General features: G+C 33.8%; 1 protein-coding gene across 2 annotated transcripts in view; it reads left to right on the plus strand.

Annotated features, from left to right (window-relative positions):
- Positions 1 to 23,686, plus strand: part of LOC107458793 (GDSL esterase/lipase At1g28580-like) — a 34,142-nt gene that overhangs the window by 7,021 nt on the left and 3,435 nt on the right. Inside the window, exon 7 of one of the 2 annotated variants that reach the window (XM_052251867.1) lies at positions 9,902 to 10,130. The exons of the other annotated variant lie outside the window; for it this stretch is intronic. Within the exon in view, the coding sequence (XP_052107827.1) occupies positions 9,902 to 10,115 (214 nt within the window). The 3' untranslated portion in view covers positions 10,116 to 10,130. Of the gene's footprint in view, positions 1 to 9,901; positions 10,131 to 23,686 lie in introns of those variants that run through there. 2 annotated transcript variants of the gene reach the window in all.

Genomic DNA, 23,686 nt, shown 5'->3' on the forward strand with positions numbered 1-23,686 from the left:
TAATCGTAGAATTTTATTCCACGATAAAAAATATTTTGAATGAAGTAAAAATTAGGAGTCAAGCTTTGTTTGAATGTTAATAAATATATCACTTTTATATTTGCTTGTGAATTATTAATTTAAATTTAACTCATTTATTAAAATCAAATAAAAAATTTGACTTTGTTTATACTTTATAAATAAAGATTCTAGTTAGGCAAATTATAATGTTTCCGTATGTATATAAGTATAAATTGATAAAATTAGTCCTTATTGTACTATTATGATTTTATTATCGAATTTTTTAAAAATAAATAATTTAATTATTTTATTTTTTGAAATATATAATTTATAGCGTATTTATCAATTTATATCACATTGATTTATTTTATTTACAATGTAAACGAGATAATTATGAATGTATCTCGTTTACATTATAAACAAAATATATAAAATTTACAAAAAATACACTATTAAAATAATATCAGTTTAATTTTTATTTTTTAAATTAGATTGATTTAAATTTATAAAAAAGTGTACATATTTAGGTTCCATGATGAGAAGAAACGCGGTAATATTTAGGTTCCATGATGAGAAGAAACGCGGTAATGGAATGGTAGAGTATGTAACAGGGATAAACATTTATTATATTAAAAGAAGATAGATAGATAAAACAAAAAAAAAAAGCGAGAAAGATAATTGCGTTTCTTCTAATCATGAGACCAAAACACACGTAACTTTCTATTCTTATATTCTCTTGTCATAGAACCTGAACACGTATTATTTATGGACAACAAAAGATATTAGAGTAATAGAGAATAATAAAAAAAATATCTATAGATAAAAAAAAAAGTTATAAAAAAATTCGTTTCACCTTTTTAAATTTTTGTGTCCATTGTTATCTTTTAGAGTGGGTACAAAAATAAGGAAAATTATTCTAAAAATAATGTATCCAGTGTATATATTTTAGATTTTAAACACTTTTTAAATATTTATTTTTGTGTCTTATCTCCAAAAATAAATACAGTGGTGCGTTTGTTTTGAGATATTAGGACTGAGACGGAGACTGAAATTCAATATTATGTTTATTAGTCCTGACATTGATACTAAAATTTCAATTTCCGTCTCCAAAATTTTAGTATTTTAGTATTTTCAAAAAGTGAAAATATAAAAAACTGAAAATTTTAAAAATAAGACTAAAATTTTAACAATATTTTATTTCTAAAATACTATCATTTAAAATTTTGTATTTTAAATCTACCCTTCACTTACAATCTCACTCCACCTCTCACTCTACCACCAACAATAACAGTACAATTTTATAACTCAGATTCAACAATAACAATAATACCAACAATAATTTCATAAAATGTTTTAGTAATTTTTTATCAGTTTTCATTTAGTATCATTTATCAAAGCTCCATGAAAATTAAAAACATTAATATTGAACTAGAAGAGAGAATATAAATCATGATCGAAGAAACAATGAGAAAGTTACGAAAAAAATATGTAATTAACATTCTGTGAGACCAAATAGGTACACGATTCACATCATACTAATTCACGTTCTCAAAATCCCAAATTCCAACCCCACACCTGATTCCTCATTTTTTTTCCCTTTAACAAATAACGCTCATTTTCGGGGACAAAGTTGGTGTCATAAACTCAGACATTGTTGTTGATTGGATTAGAAAGGTGGTCAACGAGATTTTTCAATGGGCTCTTTCCAGTGACAATAGCTTGAACAAAAAATCCAAACATGAGAAACATGGCCAACCTACCGTTCTTGATCTCCTTGACTTTGACGGTGAAGGTGAAGACGACAGTGACAGTGACAATAAAACGAGAGAGAGAGAAAGAGAAAGAGAGGATGGCTCGGTTTAAGATTTTTATTTTTTATTAATAAGGATATTTTAATAATTTTAAATATTTTAGTTTTTTTTTTATTTCAAATCAAACTGGATATTGAGACATAACTCAGTTCCGTACACTTCTATATCAAAGACAATACTAAGACTTACACTTTTTTTCTTTCAAGTTTAAATAAATTCAATTCGATCTATTTTCTATGTACTTTTTTGAACATAGTTATTAGAACCGGATCGGACCGACCGATTCGACCGAAAAACTGATAAACTGATAATATGGCCAATTCGATTAGTGAATTGGACCGAACCTGTAATTGAACCGGTTAACAGTAGTCAAATCCGTTGAAAATCGGCCAGTTCATGTTTCAGACCGCGCTAGACTCGCGCGGGTCCAAGATGCACTCGCGCACCGCTGAAACATCATAGGAGCTCTCATCCACAACAACTCCGAAAATATAGACTGTTCGAAGACAAGTTGGCAAATATACAACGCCTCTCCCTTGCCACTGTGCCATCTTGTTTCTTTACAATATATGTGACAAAAACTAAAGATATAATAAACTATGAATCAATATTTATTTTATATTCTTTAAGTATGGATTGACATGGATACAAAACAAGTAACAACACATAATATATAAATATATTGATATATTGATATTGATTGTGTTATCTTTTGTTTTCACTCGTTCATTTAAATTGAGAAAGTATTTTGTACCAGTGACTAATTTATTATTTCTTTTTGCACCAGAAATTATATCTAAGAATTGATATTTGATTGTTATTAATATATTTTTTAAAAATATGCATTTAATTTTAATTTTATTTTTATAATTTTATAGTTTTATTTAATTATATCCGGGTCAATCGGATAAATCAGTGATCTATCAGTTAAACTAGTAACCCAATTGTATAACCAGATCAATTATTGATTCAGTTCTGATAACTATGAGTATTAATTCAAATGAGTTGGTTTTTAAGAAATTTGATATTATTTTAATTGTATTTTTTTTTATAATAATACACATATCTTGTTTATAGTGTAAACGAGATAATTATGAATGTATCTCTTTTACACTATAAACGAGATAAATTAATGTGATATAAATTAGTAAATACGCTACAAATTATATATTTTGGTAAATAAAATAATTAAATTATTTATTTAAAAAATCCCTTGTATTATAGTACAAAATTTATTTCTGATACAATTTTTTTGTTTTAAAAATAAAAAATTCTACTTAAACAAATACTTTAATATATATATTGACACTGTTATTTTTCTTATATTATTAGGGTAAATCGCAAAAAATGTATTTGGATTATCTCAGTGCTGACAAAAAATTTTTAAATTTAGGAATAAAGTGGACCACCGAGGGGCTTCTTTTATTATACCCTTTGGAGCGCTGTTTAGGTTTTTTCACGTGAGGAGTACATACTTCTTCAACCTACTCTGCTAGAGTTCTTTTCAAAACAGAATTCTTGTGCTGTCTAGGTCAATGTTTGATTTTGTCAATTCTTTTCTTTAATCCTTTCTTTATTCTCTTCTTTATTCCTTCCTTTTAATTTGCCATGAGAGTTCTTTCATGGAATTGTCACGATTTGGGAAGACCCCTGACAGTTCATAACCTTAAAAGGATGTGTCAATCCCACTCTCCTGAGATTATATTTTTATGTGAAACAAAAAACCAATCTCGCCTGGTAGAGAGTAAGTTGAGATCTTGTTATTTTACGGATTGGAGGATTGTTAGTCTGATGGGTACAGTTGGTGGATTGGCTTTAGCATGGAAGGAGGGCACAACGATTGAGATTCTTGCTGAAAAAGAGTTTTTCATAGCTGCCAAGGTAACTGATCATGCTTTGAATTGTTCTTGGGAGCTAATTCGGGATACATTTAAATAGGTTGGATGGGATTCGGTCTACCTAATACACATAAATTTTCTCTTTTTTACAAGGTTTCTTTGGAAAAGTTATAATTATGAGTGATTTTAATACTATAGTGAGCCTCGATAAGAAGGAAGGAGGGGGGTTAAAATTAGCTTCATCTATTTCTGAATTTGTGAATTTTATTGATGGTGGTGGATTGAAGGACTTGGGTATGACTGGGAGAAGGTTCACCTGGACTAATAGGCGATGAGAGCAGGACCAAATCAGGGAGCGGCTTGACCGTGCACTTGCAAACGGTGAGTGGATGGATTGTTTTCCATCAGACTCGCTGTCTCGACTCGTAGAAAATGCTTCATATCATGCATCTATCCTCCTTGATACAAATCTGGTCATAGAAAAATCTAATCGGAGGTTTAAGTTTCAGGAGAGATGGTGTAGTTTAGAAGAAATTCGGGTAATTATCACTAAAACTTGGAAGGAATGGGTGGATAGCTCAGCAATGTTTGTTTTGGCTCAAAAATTGAAGCATTAGAGGACCGTATTGTTCAATGGCAGCAGCAGAACAAATCTAATTCGAAGAAGGACATTGATAAACTCACATCTCAGCTTGAAATGCTCAGAGAGGAGGGTATTACAGGAGGAAAACAGGTTGAAGCCTTGGAAAATAAACTTAAGGATGCTTACTCTAGGGAGGAAAGCTATTGGAAGGAGAAATATTGTGTAAAGTGGCTAAAAGAAGGGTACAGAAATACAAGTTTCTTTCACCAATCATTCCAATCCAGAATCTGGAGAAATAAAATTTAGAAATTAGAAAAGAATGATGGTATGTATGCTACCATCCGTGAGAAAATTGCACAAGTAGCTGAAACATACTTCAAAGATATCTTCACATTGATTAACCAAGCTAATCCAGCACATGCATTCAAAGATTTTGAAACCAAATTTTCAACAGCCATGAACAGAAAATTAAATAGACCGGTCAGTTTTGATGAGGTAAAATGTGCGGTCTTTAGTGTTCACCCCTAGAGCGCCCTTGGTGATGATGGATTTACGGCTAAATTCTTTCAATTTTACTGGAGTTTAGTATGGGAGGATATTTTTAAGGTTGTCCGCAGTTTCTTTGTCAGTGGTAAACTACTAAAGAGCTTCAACCATACACAAATCTGTCTCATTCAAAAGGTTCCTGATGCAAAGGATATGACATAGGTTAGACCCATCAGCCTTTCCTCAATTGTGTATAAGATTATTTCTAAAGTACTAGTTCATCGGCTACAGAAATTTATGACTTCGCTGATCAGCCCTTATAAAAGTTCATTAAAGGTAGATTGATTTCAAACAATGTCCTAGTCTCTTATGAATGTATGCACTATCTAAAGATAAAGAAGAGGGGTCTATCGAGTGAAATGGCTGTTAAATTGGATATGAGCAAAGCCTATAATCATGTTGAGTGGCATTTTCTTTGGTTCATTTTAGAGAAGTTGAGATTTGAATCTAGGTGGATTGGTTGGATACAAGAGGTGGTGACTACAGTTTCTTACTCTTTCATTGTTGAAGGTCAACCTTTTGATTTTTTGAAACCAAATAGAGGTATCCATCAAGGAGATCCTCTATCTCCATATCTTTTTCTTTTCTATCCAGAAGGATTATCCTTTTTGCTAAACAAGGCAGAGCAAAACGGTCTCATTGAAGGTATTCAAATCAACCGAAGATGTCCTATTGTTAATCATTTATTGTTTGCGGATGACTCAATCCTTTTTTGCAAAGTGTCAAAAAACAGTTGTAAAAATATTCTCAATCTTCTTCAGTCATATGAGGGGTTCAGTGGCCAAAAAGTTAATTTGCATAAATTAGCTCTATTCTTTAGTAATAATACTCCTCTTGCTGCTCGATTATTACTGGCTCAGAAATTGAAAATTGATCATATTGGTGCACAGGATAAACATTTGGGTCTTCCATTTATAGTCCAAAAATAAAAAAATGCCACCTTAAGAGAAATCAAGGACAAGTGAGGAAGCGAGTTCAAGGGTGGAAAATAAAACTTCTCTCCTCTGCAAGTATGCATGTTCTAATCAAAGCTATTGGGGAGGCTATCCCAATTTATTCATGATCATGTTTTCGTCTTCCTAACACTTTAATTAGGGAGATTCACAACATACTCTCCTAATTTTGGTGGGGTAAAAAAGGTACAGAGCAAAAACTGGCATGGGTTAGTTAGGATGCTATGACAAGACCGAAATTGGATGGTGGACTAGGTTGACCTAGGGGCTCAGAATTTGGCGCTATTAGCAAAACAATGTTGGAAGGTTGTCTCTCAACCACAATCACTCCTATCTAGACTCCTCAAAGGTAAATATTTTCAATACAGTTCTATAATGAATGCAGAGATCGAAACAGTACCTTCGTGGGGGTGGCGTAGCATATTGGAAGGGTGTAAGGTTGTTGAAAAGGGGCTGGTTTGCCGAGTTGGTGATAGATCCAGTATCCAAATCTTCAGTGATCCTTACCTTACTCCTCCACATCCTTATGTTGTTTTTTCATCTTACACTTCCAATCTATAAAATCAACCACTATTGATGGTCAAAGACTTAATACTTTCTAATGGTCAGTGGAATCAAATTCTAATTAGAAGTATTTTTTCTGAGGACACTAGTCAGTGTGTGCTAGCAACAACAATTAGGGGTAGAGAAGATAAAATTTATTGGGCCCTTAATAAAAGTGGTTTGTATGAATTGAGTACTGGGTATCATGTGACTTATGGGTTCTCTCATCCTTTCATTGAATTTCGCCCAAAGATTATGAGACAACGAAATTTGTGCGAGAACTGTGGAAGCTGAAAATCTTAGGGAAGATTAAGATTTTTCTCTGGAGGGGTTTCCATGAAAAGCTTCCAGTGTTGCAAAAGCTTCATCATCGCATCCCATCAATTCAACCTATCTGTCAAAGATGCCTACAATTTCTAGAAACAATCAATCATTGCATTTTCTATTGTGCAAAATCATAGAAAATTTGGTAAAAAAATGGGCTTACCAGTTACTAGAAGGAGCACCGAAGACTCTGATTTCTATGTTGAGTGGAACTTGAGAATGGGAGCCTTGCGTACCCAACCCAATAGTTCCTCTCAGAGAATGATGCTGGTGATTTTTGAGCTGGTCCTTATGGAAGGCTAGGAACAGGTTCATCTTTGATAATGTATCAACTAGTGTGGAAGAGATAATGGTATTGACTTTGAAGTTGCAGAAAGAGCTTCAACAAATTTGCACTTCCTAATTGATGAGCACTTTACTTTTTTATCTCTCTTATTAGATTATTATATGATGTTACCTCTATAGTAGAGCGTTGGGAGTTCCTTATTTCTTTTATTTGTCCCATATATGGACACCTATATGTTTCTTTCATTTCATGAATCGAATTATCTGACTTTGGTAAAAAAATTTAAATTTTGTTATCAATAAAAATGCTTTTAAATAATTAAAAATGTGTCAAAAATGCCCAGTATAATAAGAGACATGCTCGTTAATGAAAAAACATGACGTGATCTACTTGCTAATATCAGGATTTCATTTGCCATATAAAAAGGTCTATTTGTCGCATCACTATTTTTCATTAATGTAGAACATTTCAGTTTACAGGTGTTAGACAAAATATAATTTTTATAAGAAAATTATAAAAAAAATAATTAGTTACTTGGTAATATTTCTATATATAATATTTATATCTATATGTCTCTTAAATTAAATTAGATAATTTATCAGTTGGCTATCTATTTAATTTTTGAAATTCACAAGAGGTGCGAGAACAGTTACAAGAAATTCAAATATTCCGTAAGTGGTGTACAAATGGTAACTGTTAGCTGACATTAGGTTAGTCTATAAATAGAGCTTTAGAAAAATATTGTAGGCAGTTCAGTTCTTCTTGAAAAACACTTAGAAACCCAAAACGCTCTCGGCCCCTTGGCATCACAGAGTAAAATTGGGAATCTTAAGTAATTCTTCTTAACTCAAACACTTGTACTTTGCTTTTTCCCAATTTTTATTAATAAAATTTCTTTACTTTTACGTCTTCTTCTCTTTTACGTTCATGTTTCTTTTTTCATCTTCTTTTTTAATTTCTTGTTTGTTTCAATTTCTGTAATTTATTTTGCCACCGACACCTTGTATTTATATGTTTATTTGTTGCTTTTATTCCTTTTAATATTATTTGACGTTACAATTGCGACATTGAGACACCCACATTTTCTTTTAAACATTAACAAAAATTTGAGTAAAACAAGTTGACATGCCCGGTGGGACGTTGGCAATAGATTGTAATTGTCAAAAGGAAAACCAGGAGTTTTTGAGTCTGCATGTGGTTGCGAAGTGGTAAGTTCGTGCGTCCAGAGCCAAGGAAATCAGCGTCAGTTGACATGTCAAATACTTTTGCAGCATCTTCTTCTACTTCTAGTGATGAGATTAGAGGAAATGAATCCGAAAATTCTCCTGTGATTTCAAACGCAGAGCCTACCTTGATGTCAGTGAGGCATGATGGCGTTGGCCATGCCCATACAGGGTTAAATGCAACTCACATAAATACTGTGGGGTGGCCGCCATATGGCTTGCCACCGGGGTATGTCCCCTCCTTGGTGACACAAGGATTGTCTGTGCCTCTCTACTCAACTTTTCAAAATCCTATTTATCAAAATCCATATGGCATGTCAAATGTACCTGTTTCTGGGGCGTCAGGTTCACACGTATCACAACAAAATTTTTCACATTCTATTAATACAGGAAATAATAGTGCATCTAATTCTACTACATCCACTATCACTAGGGTAGAAAATTCCAGACCTGTATTTCCTGACATATCAAGAGCAATGCCTGTTAATCAACCTAGTAAAAAGGTGGGATCTTTAGCAAATATTAGGCAACAGATAGATGAAAGCCACCATGATTTAGTAAACATGTTAACTCATCAAATGGTGACAGTTTTAAATCCTCTTTTAGAAAATACAAACACTAGAATTGAACAATTAAATAGGCAAGTCAATAGGATTGCTACTGTGGTAAATTTAGAAGAAAATGACAACTTGGGTTTAAGATTTGATAATGTCAATCAGAACGGTGGAGCAATTCCTAATTATGATGTTCATATGCCTAGACATGGTCAAAATGCTGATGATATGTTAGAAAGACTTAGGCAAAACAACTTAGGGGGGCATTATAATCTAGCAAGAAATGTTGAACAAGTTTTAAACCGTTTGAGATTTAATATTGGTTGCTTAAATAGGCCATATTTTGTATCTGCTTTTCCTGAATGTGTCCAACAAGAGAGCTCCCAAGGGGTTAGAAAATTTCAAAATTCCTTACAAAATTTTCTGGAGAAGAAAATGAGTATACAGTAGAGCATATTGCTCGATATACTGTTGAAATTGGGGAAGTAGCTTCTAATGAATATCTCAAGATGAGATACTTTCCTTCTTCTTTAACAAAAAATGCATTTACATGGTTCTCCAACTTGAGACCAAATTCTATTCATTCTTGGGCACAGTTAGAAAGAAATTTTCATGATCAGTTTTTCCGAGGTGAATTGAAAGTTAGTCTTACGGATTTATTCTCTGTCAAATGTGCAGAAGGAGAATCCATTGATACTTATTTGGCGCGATTTAGAAACATGAGAAATAAGTGTTTTACTCTAATTCTGGAAACTGAAGTTGTCAAAATGGCTACTAATGGGTTAGAATTTGGAGTTAAGAAGAAACTTGTCAATCAACATACTTTAGATCTTTCCCAGTTTGCTGAAAGAGTAAGACAAATAGAACAAATTAAAAAAGAAAAAAATTTCAAAAAAGGTTCTAAAAAGGTTGTATATGTTGATTATTTTTTCGATAGTAGTGATTCAGATGAGAAAGAGGTTTATATTGCTGAATTGCGTGGGGGTCCTCCTTATGTATGTAAATCTTTGAAGCCTGTTAAAGGAAAAGAAAAAGTTTCTTCATATTCCAAAACTGAAAATAAGACTTATTCTTTTGATATTTCTAAGGCAGATCAAATATTTGAAGTTTTATTAAAAGATAAGCAGCTTATTTTACCAGAAGGAAAAAAGATGCCTTCAGCTGATGAAATAAAGAATAAAAAATTTTGTAAGTTTCATCAGGTGTTCTCACACACCACTAATAATTACGTCCGTTTCAGGGATTTGATACAAAAAGCAATTGAGGAGGGAAGGTTGAAGTTTGAAGATAAAACTACTATGAAGGTGGACACTAAACCATTTGCTGCTGACTCAAATTATGTTGAGCCATTCAACTTGTCAGTCAACATGGTAGAAGTTGATGCCACAATGGTTAGTGCTAAAGATGAAAATAAAGACCTGAGGATCTTTGAGCAAGACAAGAAGCCAATTTAACCTTGTCCTGGTGAGGATTTGTTAGATTTTTTGTTGAGAATTAAAGAATCTGATAGCACCATCGCCATGTGCCCAAAGTGCAATGCTGTTTTTGACAAGGAAACTACAAAAGAGTTTAAAAAGTACAAAGTTGAAGAGAAAGAAAAGGCTGAGTTGAGAAAGAATATTGCTGAAAAAGAAAATGAAACTAACGAGCTAAAGCGAAAGATAGCCGAGGAAAAACAAAAGTTGGGCGGTCAAACTCCTTTGAACAAGTGCTCAACAACACTGGGGTACAACCCGTCAACTAGAAGATGAAGACTGTGGTCATGATTGATGGAAAACCTTATGGATTTTCTCAAAAGACAAGAGTTTCTCCCACCAAAATTTCAAATAATAAATGGGTCCAGAATGTGAGAAATGTGCAGAATCAACCTACTGCTTTTGCAAGAGGAAAAAACAAATGGGTGAAGCCTAGACCTTTTAAGCCAATGTACTATGAGTCTCAGTTATGGAACATGAATCATGCACAAGACGGAGGTAGTATATATATTCCAAAAAATGTGCCTATTCCCTCAAAGCCAATTTATTCTTGTTATAATCCTAGCATGCAGCAGGTTCCTAATTATTCTCCTTGGCCAAATTGTCAAAATATTCCAAAATATTCCCCTTTTACAACTTTTGAGCAGAAAGAGAATATACCTGAGTATGTTCATTTGGATCCATACAAGGGACACGGAGTAGATTTTCCTCCTTTGCCAACCATAGCCAAGTCTGCAGAAACATGCAATTCTTCTAATAACCCTAAATGCAATAAAAATATAAAGAAGAATCTTGCTGGAAAGAGGGTAATGGTTGAAAACAAGGGAAAAAAGGATGAAGATTTAATTACTGATAATTTTGACACTGATTTTGATGATAGCTTAGAAGCAATATTTGGTGTTAAGCAACCTATAGCTGTGGTGTCAATACTGCCTAAGGAGTATAGTCAAGTCCAGGAAGTAGAGTTATTAGAAGATGATTGTTATGATGTCTTTCCTGGAAGCGAATGCTTATTGCTAGATGACAATATGTGTGGTGGAGGATTATTTGAGAATCCTACTGAAAATGATAAGGAACACTTGCGTCCACTGCATATCAAGGCTCGTGTTGATGGAAGGATAGTCAGTAAGATTTTGGTTGACGAGGGAGCTGCTGTTAATCTCATGCCTGAAAGAATGATGGGAAGGCTTGGAAAGACTGAAAAAGATCTGATTAAAAGTAGCATTGGGGTAACAGATTTTAATGGAAGGACTTCTTTTGTTAGAGGTGTGGTTTTGCTGTCAATTGAGGTTGGTTCTGTCAATAGGCCAACTCTATTTTGTTGTGTTTCCTTCAAAGGCTGGTTTTAACTTGCTTTTGGGACGTGATTAGATTCATGAAATGGGTGCTATTCCATCCACTTTACATCAAAAATTGATTTTCTGGAATGAAGATGGAGGAGTGGAAGAAGTTATTGCCTGAAATATTAGAAGAATTAAGTATAATCAAATCCTTGTGAACAGAGGAAGCCCACCATAGTAGATGAAATTGGGGAGAGTGAAAGGCACAGAGTTGAAGAAAAAGCTTAACACTAACATATTCTCTCTCACATGTATTACAAGAAGATAAGAGTACTGAGTTATTTTACTTTTGTTTAGCCAATTTAAAAATAAATAAATAAATAAACATACGTTTGTATATACTTCTTTTATTATTATAAACAACAAAATTTTTCACTTTCAATTACTGTATGACTTAAAGTGAAAAAATTTTGGAGGGTATTATGTTAGACAAAATAATAATTTTTATAAGAAAATTATCAAAAGAAATAATTAGTTACTTGGTAATGTTTCTATATATAATATTTATATCTATATGTCTCTATATATAATATTTATATATATTTTAAATTAAATTAAATCATTTGTCAGTTGGCTATCTATTTAATTTTGAAATTCACAAGAGGTGTGAGAACAGTTACAAGAAATTCAAATTTTTCTGTAAGTGATGTACAAATGATAACTGTTAGCTGACATTAGGTTAGTCTATAAATAGAGCTTTAGGAAAATATTGTAGGTAGTTCAGTTCTTCTTGGAAAATACTTAGAAACTCAAAACGCTCCCAGTCCCTTGGCATCACAGAGTAAAATTGGGAATCTTAAGTAATTCCTCTGAACTCAAACACTTGTACTTTCCTTTTTCCCAGTTTTATTAATAAAATTCCTCTACTTTTACTTCTTCTTCTCTTTTACGTTCATGTTTCTTCTTTCATTTTCTTTTTAATTTTTTGTTTGTTTCAATTTCTGCAATTTATTTTTCCACCGACACCTTGCATTTATATGTTTATTTGTTACTTTTATTCCTTTTAATATTATTTGACGTTACAATTGCGACGTTGAGATACCCACATTTTCTTTTAAACATTAACAAAAATTTGAGTAATACAACAGGTATACATTATTGTCATGTTTTTAAATAATTTAAAGATATTTTTATTAATAATAAAATTTAGAATATTTTTATCATTAAGAATTATATAGATTATTTTATAATTAATTACGAAATCAAAATCTCCTCTATTATTTTTAATTATGTAAAAGACTATGTATAGAAAGTTTATAGTATTAGATTTTTGCATTGCATAAGTCTAAATCTAGTTAACTATTACTAGTAGTGCAATGATGATTTCAAAGTCTTATTAAAGCCGTTGAAATCTTTAAAAACACTATTATTTAATACAGAAATTCTTCGCATACAAGCGATTAAGGCTTGTAAGCCTTACAAGTCCAATTAACGACTAATCCCAAAACGCACTTCTAGTGTTAGGTAACTTTCACGCGCTATATAACAGATTGCGCGAATATATAACTTCCAATTTTAAAAGATTTCTTTTCCTTCTTCGTTCTCCTTCTTCCCAAATTTCTTTGTTTTCCTTCTTGCGCATTTTTTCCTGTCTTCTCGATCGTTCTTTTCCCATTCTTTCTCACTAATTTGTTCTTCGTCATTAATGTTAGTTCCTAGCTTCGTTTTCTATTCGATTTTTTGTTTTCTGAAATTAAAGTTTGAACACGTTTTGAAGATAATGGGTAATTCAACCTCAGATTATCAGCTGAATCAAGGCGAAGTAGATTATGAATTTGAATCTAACGAAGTTCCTGAGGTTTGATTTACATACGATTACTCTGAATTTTTGTTGCAGTTATTTGTATAGCATTGTGTAGCTGAATAATTTGTGAACATTGACTGTGAAACAAATGCGTGAACATAAATCTGTGGATTGAATGTAATGTATTAGTTTTGATTAATTATCTGCAATTTATAGCAGATGCTCGGGTGTCGATTAGAATTTTTTGGGTGTATTTTTGGGGGAAGTGTGGGTGTATTTACAGTTTATGGCTTTTTTTTGTTATTTTAGTTGAGTTGTTGTCCTTCAGGTTGCTTTTTTTGTTATTTTAGTTGAGTTGTTGTCATTCAGGTGTCTTATATCAGACATGATTGGGTGTATTTTTTGTTTTTGACTTGGTGTATCCTGCAGCCTCTCTTTGTTCTTGATCACCAGTTTCTTTCTATTTTAGTTGAGTTATTGTCGTTCGGGTGTATTAGATCAGACATGATTGTGTGTATTTTTTGCTTCTGACATGGTGTATTCTGCAGCCTCTCTCTGTTGTTGATGACCAGTTTGTTCCCAAGGTTGGAATGACCTTTACCACCCTTGAAGATGCTGGAAAATTTTACAGAAACTACGCCAAGGCTGCAGGGTTTTTTACAAGAGTTCGTAGCACAAATAGAAAGGGAAATGAGATTAAGAATCAATTGATTACATGTACCAGAGAAGGAAAATGAAAATCTAAAATATCTTCGACCAAGAAGACGAATCCGACAACTGGTTTAAACTGTCCTGCAAGAATTTATATACACTCATTGAAGGAGGTTGGTGCTTGGATCATTTCAAAGGTTGTGCTGGATCATTCACACCCCTACTGTCCAAGTAAAGCAGAGATGCTCAAACAGCACAGGGAACTAAGTATGTCCATTCGTCATACGATAGAGAATAACGAGGAGTTGGTATTAGACCAAACAAAACTTACCAATCATTTGTTGCGGCTGCCGGGGGTCATCGTGAGTTAAATTTTATTGAAAAGGATGTGAAGAATTACATTACGAGAGAAGTGCGTAATGTTTCTGAACAAGAAGATGCAAAGGAATTTGGAAAATATTTGTTAAGAATGAAAGAGAAGAATCAGAATTTCTTTTTTGAGCTTGAACTCGAGGAGGATCAATCGATTAAGCTGGCTTTTTGGGCCGATGCAAGAAGTAGAACTGCATTTGAGTATTTCGGAGATGTTATTTCATTTGACACCACCTACAATACAAACAGGTAACAAACTGTCCCTGTTCATGATGCTAAATTAATGTACTTTTATGAATCCGCGACAGAGATGTATATTGGATGTTTTTGGGTGTATATAAAGCATTTGTTGGGTGTACGTAATGATTTTTCATTCTGCACTATGGTAATTTGTTTCAGGTATAATTTGGTTTGTGGTTCTTTTGTCGGGGTGAATCACCACGGTCAGTCAACACTTCTTGGATGCTCTTTGATGAAAAACGAAGAAATTGAATCATTCAAATGGTTATTTCAATGATGGCTTTGTTGCATGGGAGGAAATGCTCCGAAAGGGTTTCTCACCGATCAATGTGCATCAATGAAAAGGGCTTTAGAGGCCTGTATGCCAACAACAATTCACCGTTGGTGTATTTGGCACATCATGAAGAAGATTCTAAGCAAATTAAACGGGTACAAGGGACATGCAGAAATTGAACAAGAAATGAGCTAAGTTGTTTATAACTCTCATAGTAAAGACTCATTTGATAGGAATTGGAATGATTTTTTGCTTAATTTTGGTCTTGTGGACAACAAGTGGCTTTCAGGTAATGTTTGTTTAAAATCTGTAGCAGAGGTGTAATTTTAATTTCTTTCGGGTGTATTTATAGTCTGTTTTTGGGTGTATTCTGCAGATCTCTACGAAGACCGTCATATATGGGTTCCAATCTATCTGGATCACCACTTCTGGGTTGGGATGAGAAGCACACAAAAGAGCGAGAGCATGCATTCATTTTTTAACAATTTTATTACCCGGAATAGCTCGCTTATTCAATTTGTCAAACAATACGATAATTGCCTCAGAAGCAGGGAGCAAGCAGAGAGAGAATCAAATGCTGCAGATTTTCATACGGTGATACCGTGTGCAACCAAATCCTCCATTGAAGCTCAGTTTCAAGATGTGTACACTCATCAAAAGTTTAGGGAAGTCCAAGCACAATTCAGAGGAAAGGCGAATTGCATCACTAGATTAACGAATTATGCTCTAGGCTATTTAGTATACGAAGTTGGAGAACAAGTTTCCAGCTCAATATTCGACAAGTTTGTGGTTACTTACGACTCAGTAGCAGCGGAGCTAAAATGTCAAGGCTTATTATTCGAGTCAAGAGGGATATTGTGCCATCACGCACTAAGCGTGTTAAGCTTTGAACATGTAAGCCAAGTGTCACCTAGATATATACTGGAACGATGGAGCAAGAAGGTAAAGAGGCGACACACACACATCAAGAGCAGTGACGACGAGCCACTGTTGGAGCCAAGAAGCAAGAGGTTTGACGAATTGATTTTTCGTTCGCAAAATGTTTGCGAATTTACATCAGAATCGGAGGAGCTGACTACAATTCTGCACCGTGCGTAGATACCTCATGGTTGAGATGGAAGAATTGAAAGCTAAAAGGAAGGGGTCATTTTCTTTATCTCACGAAAATGCCAAGTTAAAATTCGTTAACGAGCTTCAGAGCCCTCCAAGGATTCGAACAAGAGGACATCCAAAAAATAGGCTAGGTTCAAAATTGGACAAACAGATTAAAAATGCCTCAAAGAAGAAGAAAACGAAACCTTCAAACGAGGTAAAAGTGATATTTTTTAAATATGTGGTAATTGAGTTTAATTTTGTCGTTAATAGTTTAGCTAATATGTGAGTTTGTTATATTCAGTTAAACCTCTTTGATGCTGGATCAGTGGTGCATTTAAATTCTAGCCAATATTAAGGATGTGTTATGAATTATCAGTTCAGGGTACCAGCAGGAGCGGATAACTCTTTGGGTGTATAGTTACAGAATATGGGTGTAAAAGAACTGTTCTTTTGGGTGTATTTGTGAATTTTCTTGTGTTTGACATTTTACACACACACACACACACACACACACACACACACACACACACACACACACACACACACACACACACACACACACACACACACACACACACACACACACACACACACACACACACACACACACACACACACACACACACACACACACACACACACACACACACACACACACACACTTCACAATCTGCTGTTTATATTAAAAAATTACTGATTTGGGTGCATAGTAGTTTCGTTGGTTTAGGGTTTAGGAGTTAGGGTTTTAGGGTGTTAGGGTTTAGGGTTTAGGGTTAGGTTTTTAGGGTTTTAGGGTTTAGGGTTTTAGGGTTTTAGGGTTTAGGATTTATGGTTTTAGGGTTTACGGTTTTAGGGTTTATGGTTTTAGGGTTTAGGGTTTATGGTTTTAGGGTTTTAGGGTTTAGGGTTTAGGGTTTAGGGTGTTAGGGTTTTAGGGTTTAGGGTTTAGGGTTTATGGTTTATGGTTTAGGGTTTAGGGTTTTGGTTTTTAGGGTTTAGGGTTTTATGGTTTTTAGGGTTTTGGGTTTAGGGTTTAGGGGGATAGAAGTTTGGGTGTATATTAAGCAATCTTGGGTGTATATTAAACTTTCCTTGGGTGTACAATTTTATAATTTGTGTTTATATCTGGTTTGATGTTTTTCTTCATATTTTACCACCTGTAATACAGAGCTTTTGAATACAGCATAGACAATTTAACAGCACAGACAGTTTAACTATGGAAAAAAATTTTATTGAATAGAAGTTGTTTATAATTGGCAAATTTTTACACCATGTGTTCAATTTACAAACTAGCTAGCAGTTACATTACTCAGTTTCTATATCATTAGAATCTATCTGACAAAATGGACTCAATAATACTGAGGATGGCTGGGACAGTCTTATTGCATTACTCCCTCTAATTGCTTCAGCTCTGTCTTTATTCATTTCACTGAATAGTATCCGGGAAGCATATTCTACTCTATAGTGGTCCACCTCGTCCTACAATTAAAAAGTATATTCTGTTTAAATAACAATATTAATTCAGTAAAGTAATACAGTTATATAGTTTTAAAGACAGTTACCTGTGTCCAATTATCCCACTCATACTTCGCCCTTTTAATGTTTTCGGGCTCAATTAACTCAAGCCACTTCATAACATAAATAGCACAGTCATAGTTGAAAATGAAGAAAATAAATTACAAATCTCATTTAGGAAAGTTTAATGTTCAGAGTCACAAATTTATACCTTGTCTTTTGGCCTGAGATGTTAACGTATGGTGCTCTAATTTCCTTCTCATTCTCCTTTCTCTTCAAAGGTGCCCCGCCAGCATATACTCTCATTCTTGAAATTACATATCCCTTAAAAAACCAAACAAATCAGTAATACACCCGAAGAAAATACACCCAAAGGAGAACATACTTACACCCAAAGCAAAACATACGTACACCTTATATTGAATTGAAATACACCTAACTATTAAAATAAAGAACACATAGCCAACTTACAATGAATTTATTAAGGTCCTTTCTCTCATCGGCTGGACATTTCGTGTGATACGGGTCGAGTATATAAAATCTCCACTTTCTTGTATCAATCAGCCATAACCACCAATAGTTTGAGTGGCAAACAGGTGCAAAAATCTGAAGCATGGCGACATTTCAACAGTGTTTTATTTTATTTGGCATATAAGTAAAGAATGGTACTAACAAATTTTACAATTGAAAACTTACATATCGATGTGATGTTAATTTTTTTGCATCTATGAAGGGAATAAACATTGGGTAGTCTTCCACCCTGAATTCTTTATTGGTTATAGGTGATATGAGTTCCCCCTTTGGATGCTTCGCAATGGCCATGTTATGCAACAATTGTGAAACAACAAATGAAATACTGAAAATACACCCAACTGAATACTTTAAATAAACCCAAATGAATACACAACTTACACCCAATTGAACGTAAAAAATACACCCAAATGAATACAAAACAGACCCAGTTGATCAGAGAAAATACACTCTAAGGAATTCAGAAAATACATCCAAAATTTGTAGAAGTAGCACTTACTACAATATCAGGGGGGAGACAGTTGACTTCTTCTTGAAACCTTTCATCATTTTTTTGGTTGAGGATGAGGCACATGGCAGATACAATCTAGAAAAATATGCCGAAATCAATTTAGATTAATAAACATTGCAGTTAACTTTGGTGTAAAAACATTAATGTTATTCTAATATTACCGCAACTTCTATATAACTTTCTGCTTTGAGTGATGCAAGGTGCATTCTTGTCAAAATGTATTTATCTTGGGCAATCAGAGTGCACACATTGTCAAACTCACTAGTGCTGCCATCTGCGTATTTCTTCAATCGCGTCCCTCAGATGTAGCAGTTCTCTTTCATCTCAGCCGTATTCTAATTTATTCTCGCAGAAGTTTCAAACTTCCCAGAACTTTCTCCGCCACTCTCCTTTTGAATTTGTGGACTTTTAATTTCTGCTTTCACCCCACTGTTTGCTATTTTTTCCACCAAATCCCCTAATTGTTTTAGCAGCTTTGGGGTTTCTGGAGTTTTTTCCATCACTCCTTCTTGCGTTGACGCCCCTTCCTGCGTTGCTGCTTCTTCTTGGCTTGAATCAGTCAAGCCAAGGCTGAATGATGGCAACATATCTCCTTTAGGAACATACGATGCTGTCCGTGCCATCATCATTAGCGCAGCAGCGTCTTTTGGGGCTGGATTACTGCGTGATCATGTATAACGTATTATAAGAATAAGAATATATGGATGATAACCAAACATTGATTTTACTTTGATGAACTTACATTTTAGATGGAGTTGGGGGAAGCGTGGGTGTGCTTTCTTCAAGTTGTTGGGGGGTTCAGGAGTGCTGCATAGTACATAAATTTAATCATGATGTAAAAAAACTAGTCCTGGATCAATCGTGAAAATATACACCCAAACTATAACCAAATATACACCCAACATTATTTATTACCTTTTTTTAGTTCCTTCAATTTGTAGCAGAGGGGTTGGTTCATTTTCTGTCTCAGGTGTTTATTCATTTTCCGGCATAGAGGTTGTTTGGGATAGTGGTAGACAAACTTGAATCGGAACTCTAAACAAAAAGAAAAATAAAAGGTTAAGAATGACTTTGAAAATAAAAATGTTATAAGGTTGAAATATTTTTGAAAAACTCACATTGCAAGCCCTTCAGATTGTGTCTCTTCCCTCACAACTATCATATTCTCTTCAAACAGACTCAACCTAAAATACACCCCAAGAAAGTCAAAAATACACCCGAATAATTCAAAAGAAAGACAGGCTTTATTTTTTGAGAACTTACATACTTGCAGTTTTTACTTTTTTTCCTGCCTTTTTTTTCTCGAATAAGACAATAAAGGGTTTTTTTTTCTAAAAAAATATATATACAGAATTAGAAGTAGAAGGTAATAAAAGAATAAAAGCAACGGTTATTTGAAAGAGAAATTACATGCTCTCTGCCAGTTTGTTTGTTCTGTGTGTCCTTGAGAGGAAGGATCATCACTTCCCAAGTTTACGTCCGGTATTCTAAACATAATAGAGTACATGTTATTCACAAAAAATACCATACTGTTAAATCATGATAACAAGATTTAATCAAATAAAGATTCTTACGTTTCAGATGAGACATAATGACCTTTGGTCGATCGCAGGTCAGCTTGTTTCTCCCTGCGAAACAAGAAACAATTATTAGCAAATAAAACACCCCTAAAATCTAAAATATACACCCCAACAAGACATATCCCTGTGCAGCAGATTTTTCATTGTTTTCCCTTAAGAATTCATCTAATTCTTGAGTTCCAATTTTAGATCTGACAGTACATGCATAAAAGAACATGTTAACAAATATAATTTTGATGATAGACGGTAATATAGCTTAGAAAGTACTGTACCCATGATAGGATTGAGCTTGCTCAGGAGATGAATCCTACACAATGACCTTTTTCTTTTTGGATTGTGTCTTGGGGAGAAAAAACAAGTATGAATCAGAAATACAAAATTAATCTAATCACAGAATACTATCCAAAGAAGTACTTACTTTTTTTGGTGTTCTCTGAGTCTTTTTCTTTGTTTTTTGCTTCTCCACTGGTGATGATTCTTCACTTTTATAAGTTAATCAGAGACACTCTGTTAATACATGAAATCTTGATAATAAACCCAAAGGAAAGGAGTAATAATTTCAGAATATTACTCATCAGTTGATTCAGATTCTGAATCAGAATCCTCCTAAATCTCCTTTCTTTTTTTGGACTCCATTCTGAAAGGCAAACAATCATTATTTAAAAACATAATAAAAGGGATAAAATACATCCAAATGAATGCACAAGATACACCCAAATGAATGAACACAGTACACCCAATTTGATAAACAAAATACACCCAACTTGATAAACAAAATACACCCAAGTGTGTTACTTACTTTTTGGCTTTTCGGTTGGGTTGTTTTCTTGTTGAATCCTCTGAGTCTTCCTCAGTCTCAGACTCAGAGGTAGAATGGTCACTTTCAGTTGTTTCAATCTCAGATGATGATGTTGAACTTGCCTTCCTTTTTTGTTTTTTTGGTTTCTTCTTTTTTTTCTTTTTTCTTTATTTCTTTCATTTTTTCCTTTGTGTCGGCCATCTTTACAATCCCCGGAAACATTAGAAATTTTAGTTAGCAGAATTCAGGTAAATAAAATACACCCAAGATATTTTGTTCACTACCATATGATCCTCCATTTCTGCTCTCATTCTTTCAACCAACTGCTGCTTACTTCAGTTGGCAATCCAGGGTTCTGGAAGTCTTTCTGCCCTCTTCTTGTCTTTATTTTTTGAAAAAAGGCAGCCATCAATTGTCTTTTTCTTTTTCACCTTGTAATCTGTTATGCCCTTGATGATAAAATTCAAAACATGTCCTCCCCAGTTCCGCTCTGTTATTGTGTTCATCTTGAAAATTAGGACCAGGTGCATCTCATCTGTCAGATTTTTTAGCGTCTTCAGAAAGATCCTTATAATTGACTTTCTGAGGAAATAGATCTCCTACAAAAAGAAAAACAACATAGTATGAAAATCAGTTCAAATACACCCAAGAATCAATTGAAACACACCTGAATATGGCTCATATACACCTATGTTTGTAGCGCCTGACGCATTGATGCCAAGCGCAACCCCTATTTTTTTGGTGTTACTTTAAATGAACCGTAGCCCGTTTTGAGTCTATTTTCCCCTAATTTAAAGGAGTTAGCCAACTCCCTTAATATTTGGTGATGTACCCTTAGTGGCGGGATGTGCATCAGGCCATCAAATCCCAAATCCCTAACAATTATTTTCTTTTACTCACTCATATTTCTGAATTTCTCACTTAACAAATGGGTTGCACACTTAAGGTCTTTGGTTTGCTGTAAACAAAGCAAAATTATAGTCAGATATATTTCTATTACATAAAACTGATTTCATCTACGACATATATTTGTTCTTACATTTTTTGCAGCTTGGTTTCTGCTTGCTATTTTTTCTGAAATGAAAAATGCACCCATAGATATAATTCAGATACATCCATAGATATCAGTAAGATACACCCATAGATATCAGTCAGATACACCCATAGATATCAATCAGATATCACTCAAACATGCATTAATATACAAGGTCAAGCAACATTACAAGGTCAAGCAATATACACCCATGGACAAGCAAATATTAGAACAGTTGCAACTGTTGACTATATTACAGTATATCAGTTCATAAATATACACCCAACAAATTACTCCATATACACCCAACAAATTACGCAATATACTCCCAAAAATCGGTTACGAGAAGAACTAGAACAACAACAACAGTAACACCTAGAACAACGAAGAAGAACAGTATAACCTAGAACCAAGAATAACAGTAAAACCTAGAACAAGTAGAACATTAAAAACTGTAAAATGAGACCTAGAACAAGAAGAACAGTAAAACCTAGAAGAACGTAGAAGAACAGTATAACCTAGTTCTTCGATTTCAAAATCTGGAAAATATACAAGATGAGTAAAATAGTAACGTAACGTACCTTGAGTATTATAACTTCGTCTTTTGATGGAGAGCTCTATGTTGTGTTGATGGAGAGTTCGAATCTTCGTGACGAGTTCTATCTCTGTAGTTTGCAATGTTGCTCGAAAATGAACGGTTTGTGTTTTCTTCGGCTTGGAGAAGTGGAAGAGTGCGCCATTGAGGAGCGCTTTTCGCGAAGCGCAACCATTGAGTGGCGCGCGTGTATTTTACGCTTCATTCAAAGTGAATGACTGCGCGTGTGAATGATATCTGGGCTGGAAACTTGTAATACTTGTAGGGCCTTTTTGCTTGTATGTGTAGCAGGCCGGTATTTAATAATTGATTATAGCATCTAATTAGACTATTGATTATAGATAGCATCTAATTAGTGCCATTCAATCATTGGCTGCAACAAAAAATTTTAGAATGTGCAATTCATTAAAAATAATAAATCACTGCTAGGCTGCTAGCTAATAAATCCGTTCAATGAATTTTACTCATAAAACAGCCAAATTATCCTAAGTTAATATCCTAAAATCCGGTTTCAGCTGTCTAGGTGTCACAACCCCAAGTATACTGGGTGAATCCTTTTTTTTCAGCACAGGTGTTTTGCGGTCTTCCTTTGCTTTAAACCATTCAACCAGCTCATGCGTTTGACTGTTGACAATTCTTATCTGTTTCCTGCTGTCATTCATTTCCGGTTTCAATCAAAGTATGGTACACAAAAAAATATATCTACTAATATATATGTATCCACTGACCCACTAAAGTATATGTTTCTGTAGGATAGTTACAGTTATATATTATATATATAATATATGTATTATATTTATTTATAATTTTTATATTATATTTATAGTTAAATAATATATAATATAATAAATAATATATAATATAATGTAATATAATATATTAATAATATAAAATATACTAATCGTTGCATGTATATTTTCTTTTTAAAGTTTTTGTTTATATGTATTAATCATAATATATATTTCTTATTTTTTGTTTACAACTTATATTCGTCATTCTCCATTGTGTTCTACTGTATGCTTTCGTTTGTGCATTTAAGTAGAGCGACACTCACGGTTGAGGAACCCACACCAACTAGAGAAATACTTCTACCTTTTACAGAGAATTTCCACCTTCGTGTCTAGGAAGGAATCTTACTATCGATTTGGAATGTCCCGAGCAACAATCGAAGAGGATGATCGTCCCTTCCACGTTGGACATGGTAGCGATGAGGCCAATTTCAACATTCCTGCCTTGCCAACCGACGTGATTTTGAAGATTTTTCTTCGTT

This window comes from Arachis duranensis, chromosome 7 (assembly GCF_000817695.3).
Source record: "Arachis duranensis cultivar V14167 chromosome 7, aradu.V14167.gnm2.J7QH, whole genome shotgun sequence".
NCBI classification, from domain to species: Eukaryota; Viridiplantae; Streptophyta; class Magnoliopsida; order Fabales; family Fabaceae; genus Arachis; species Arachis duranensis.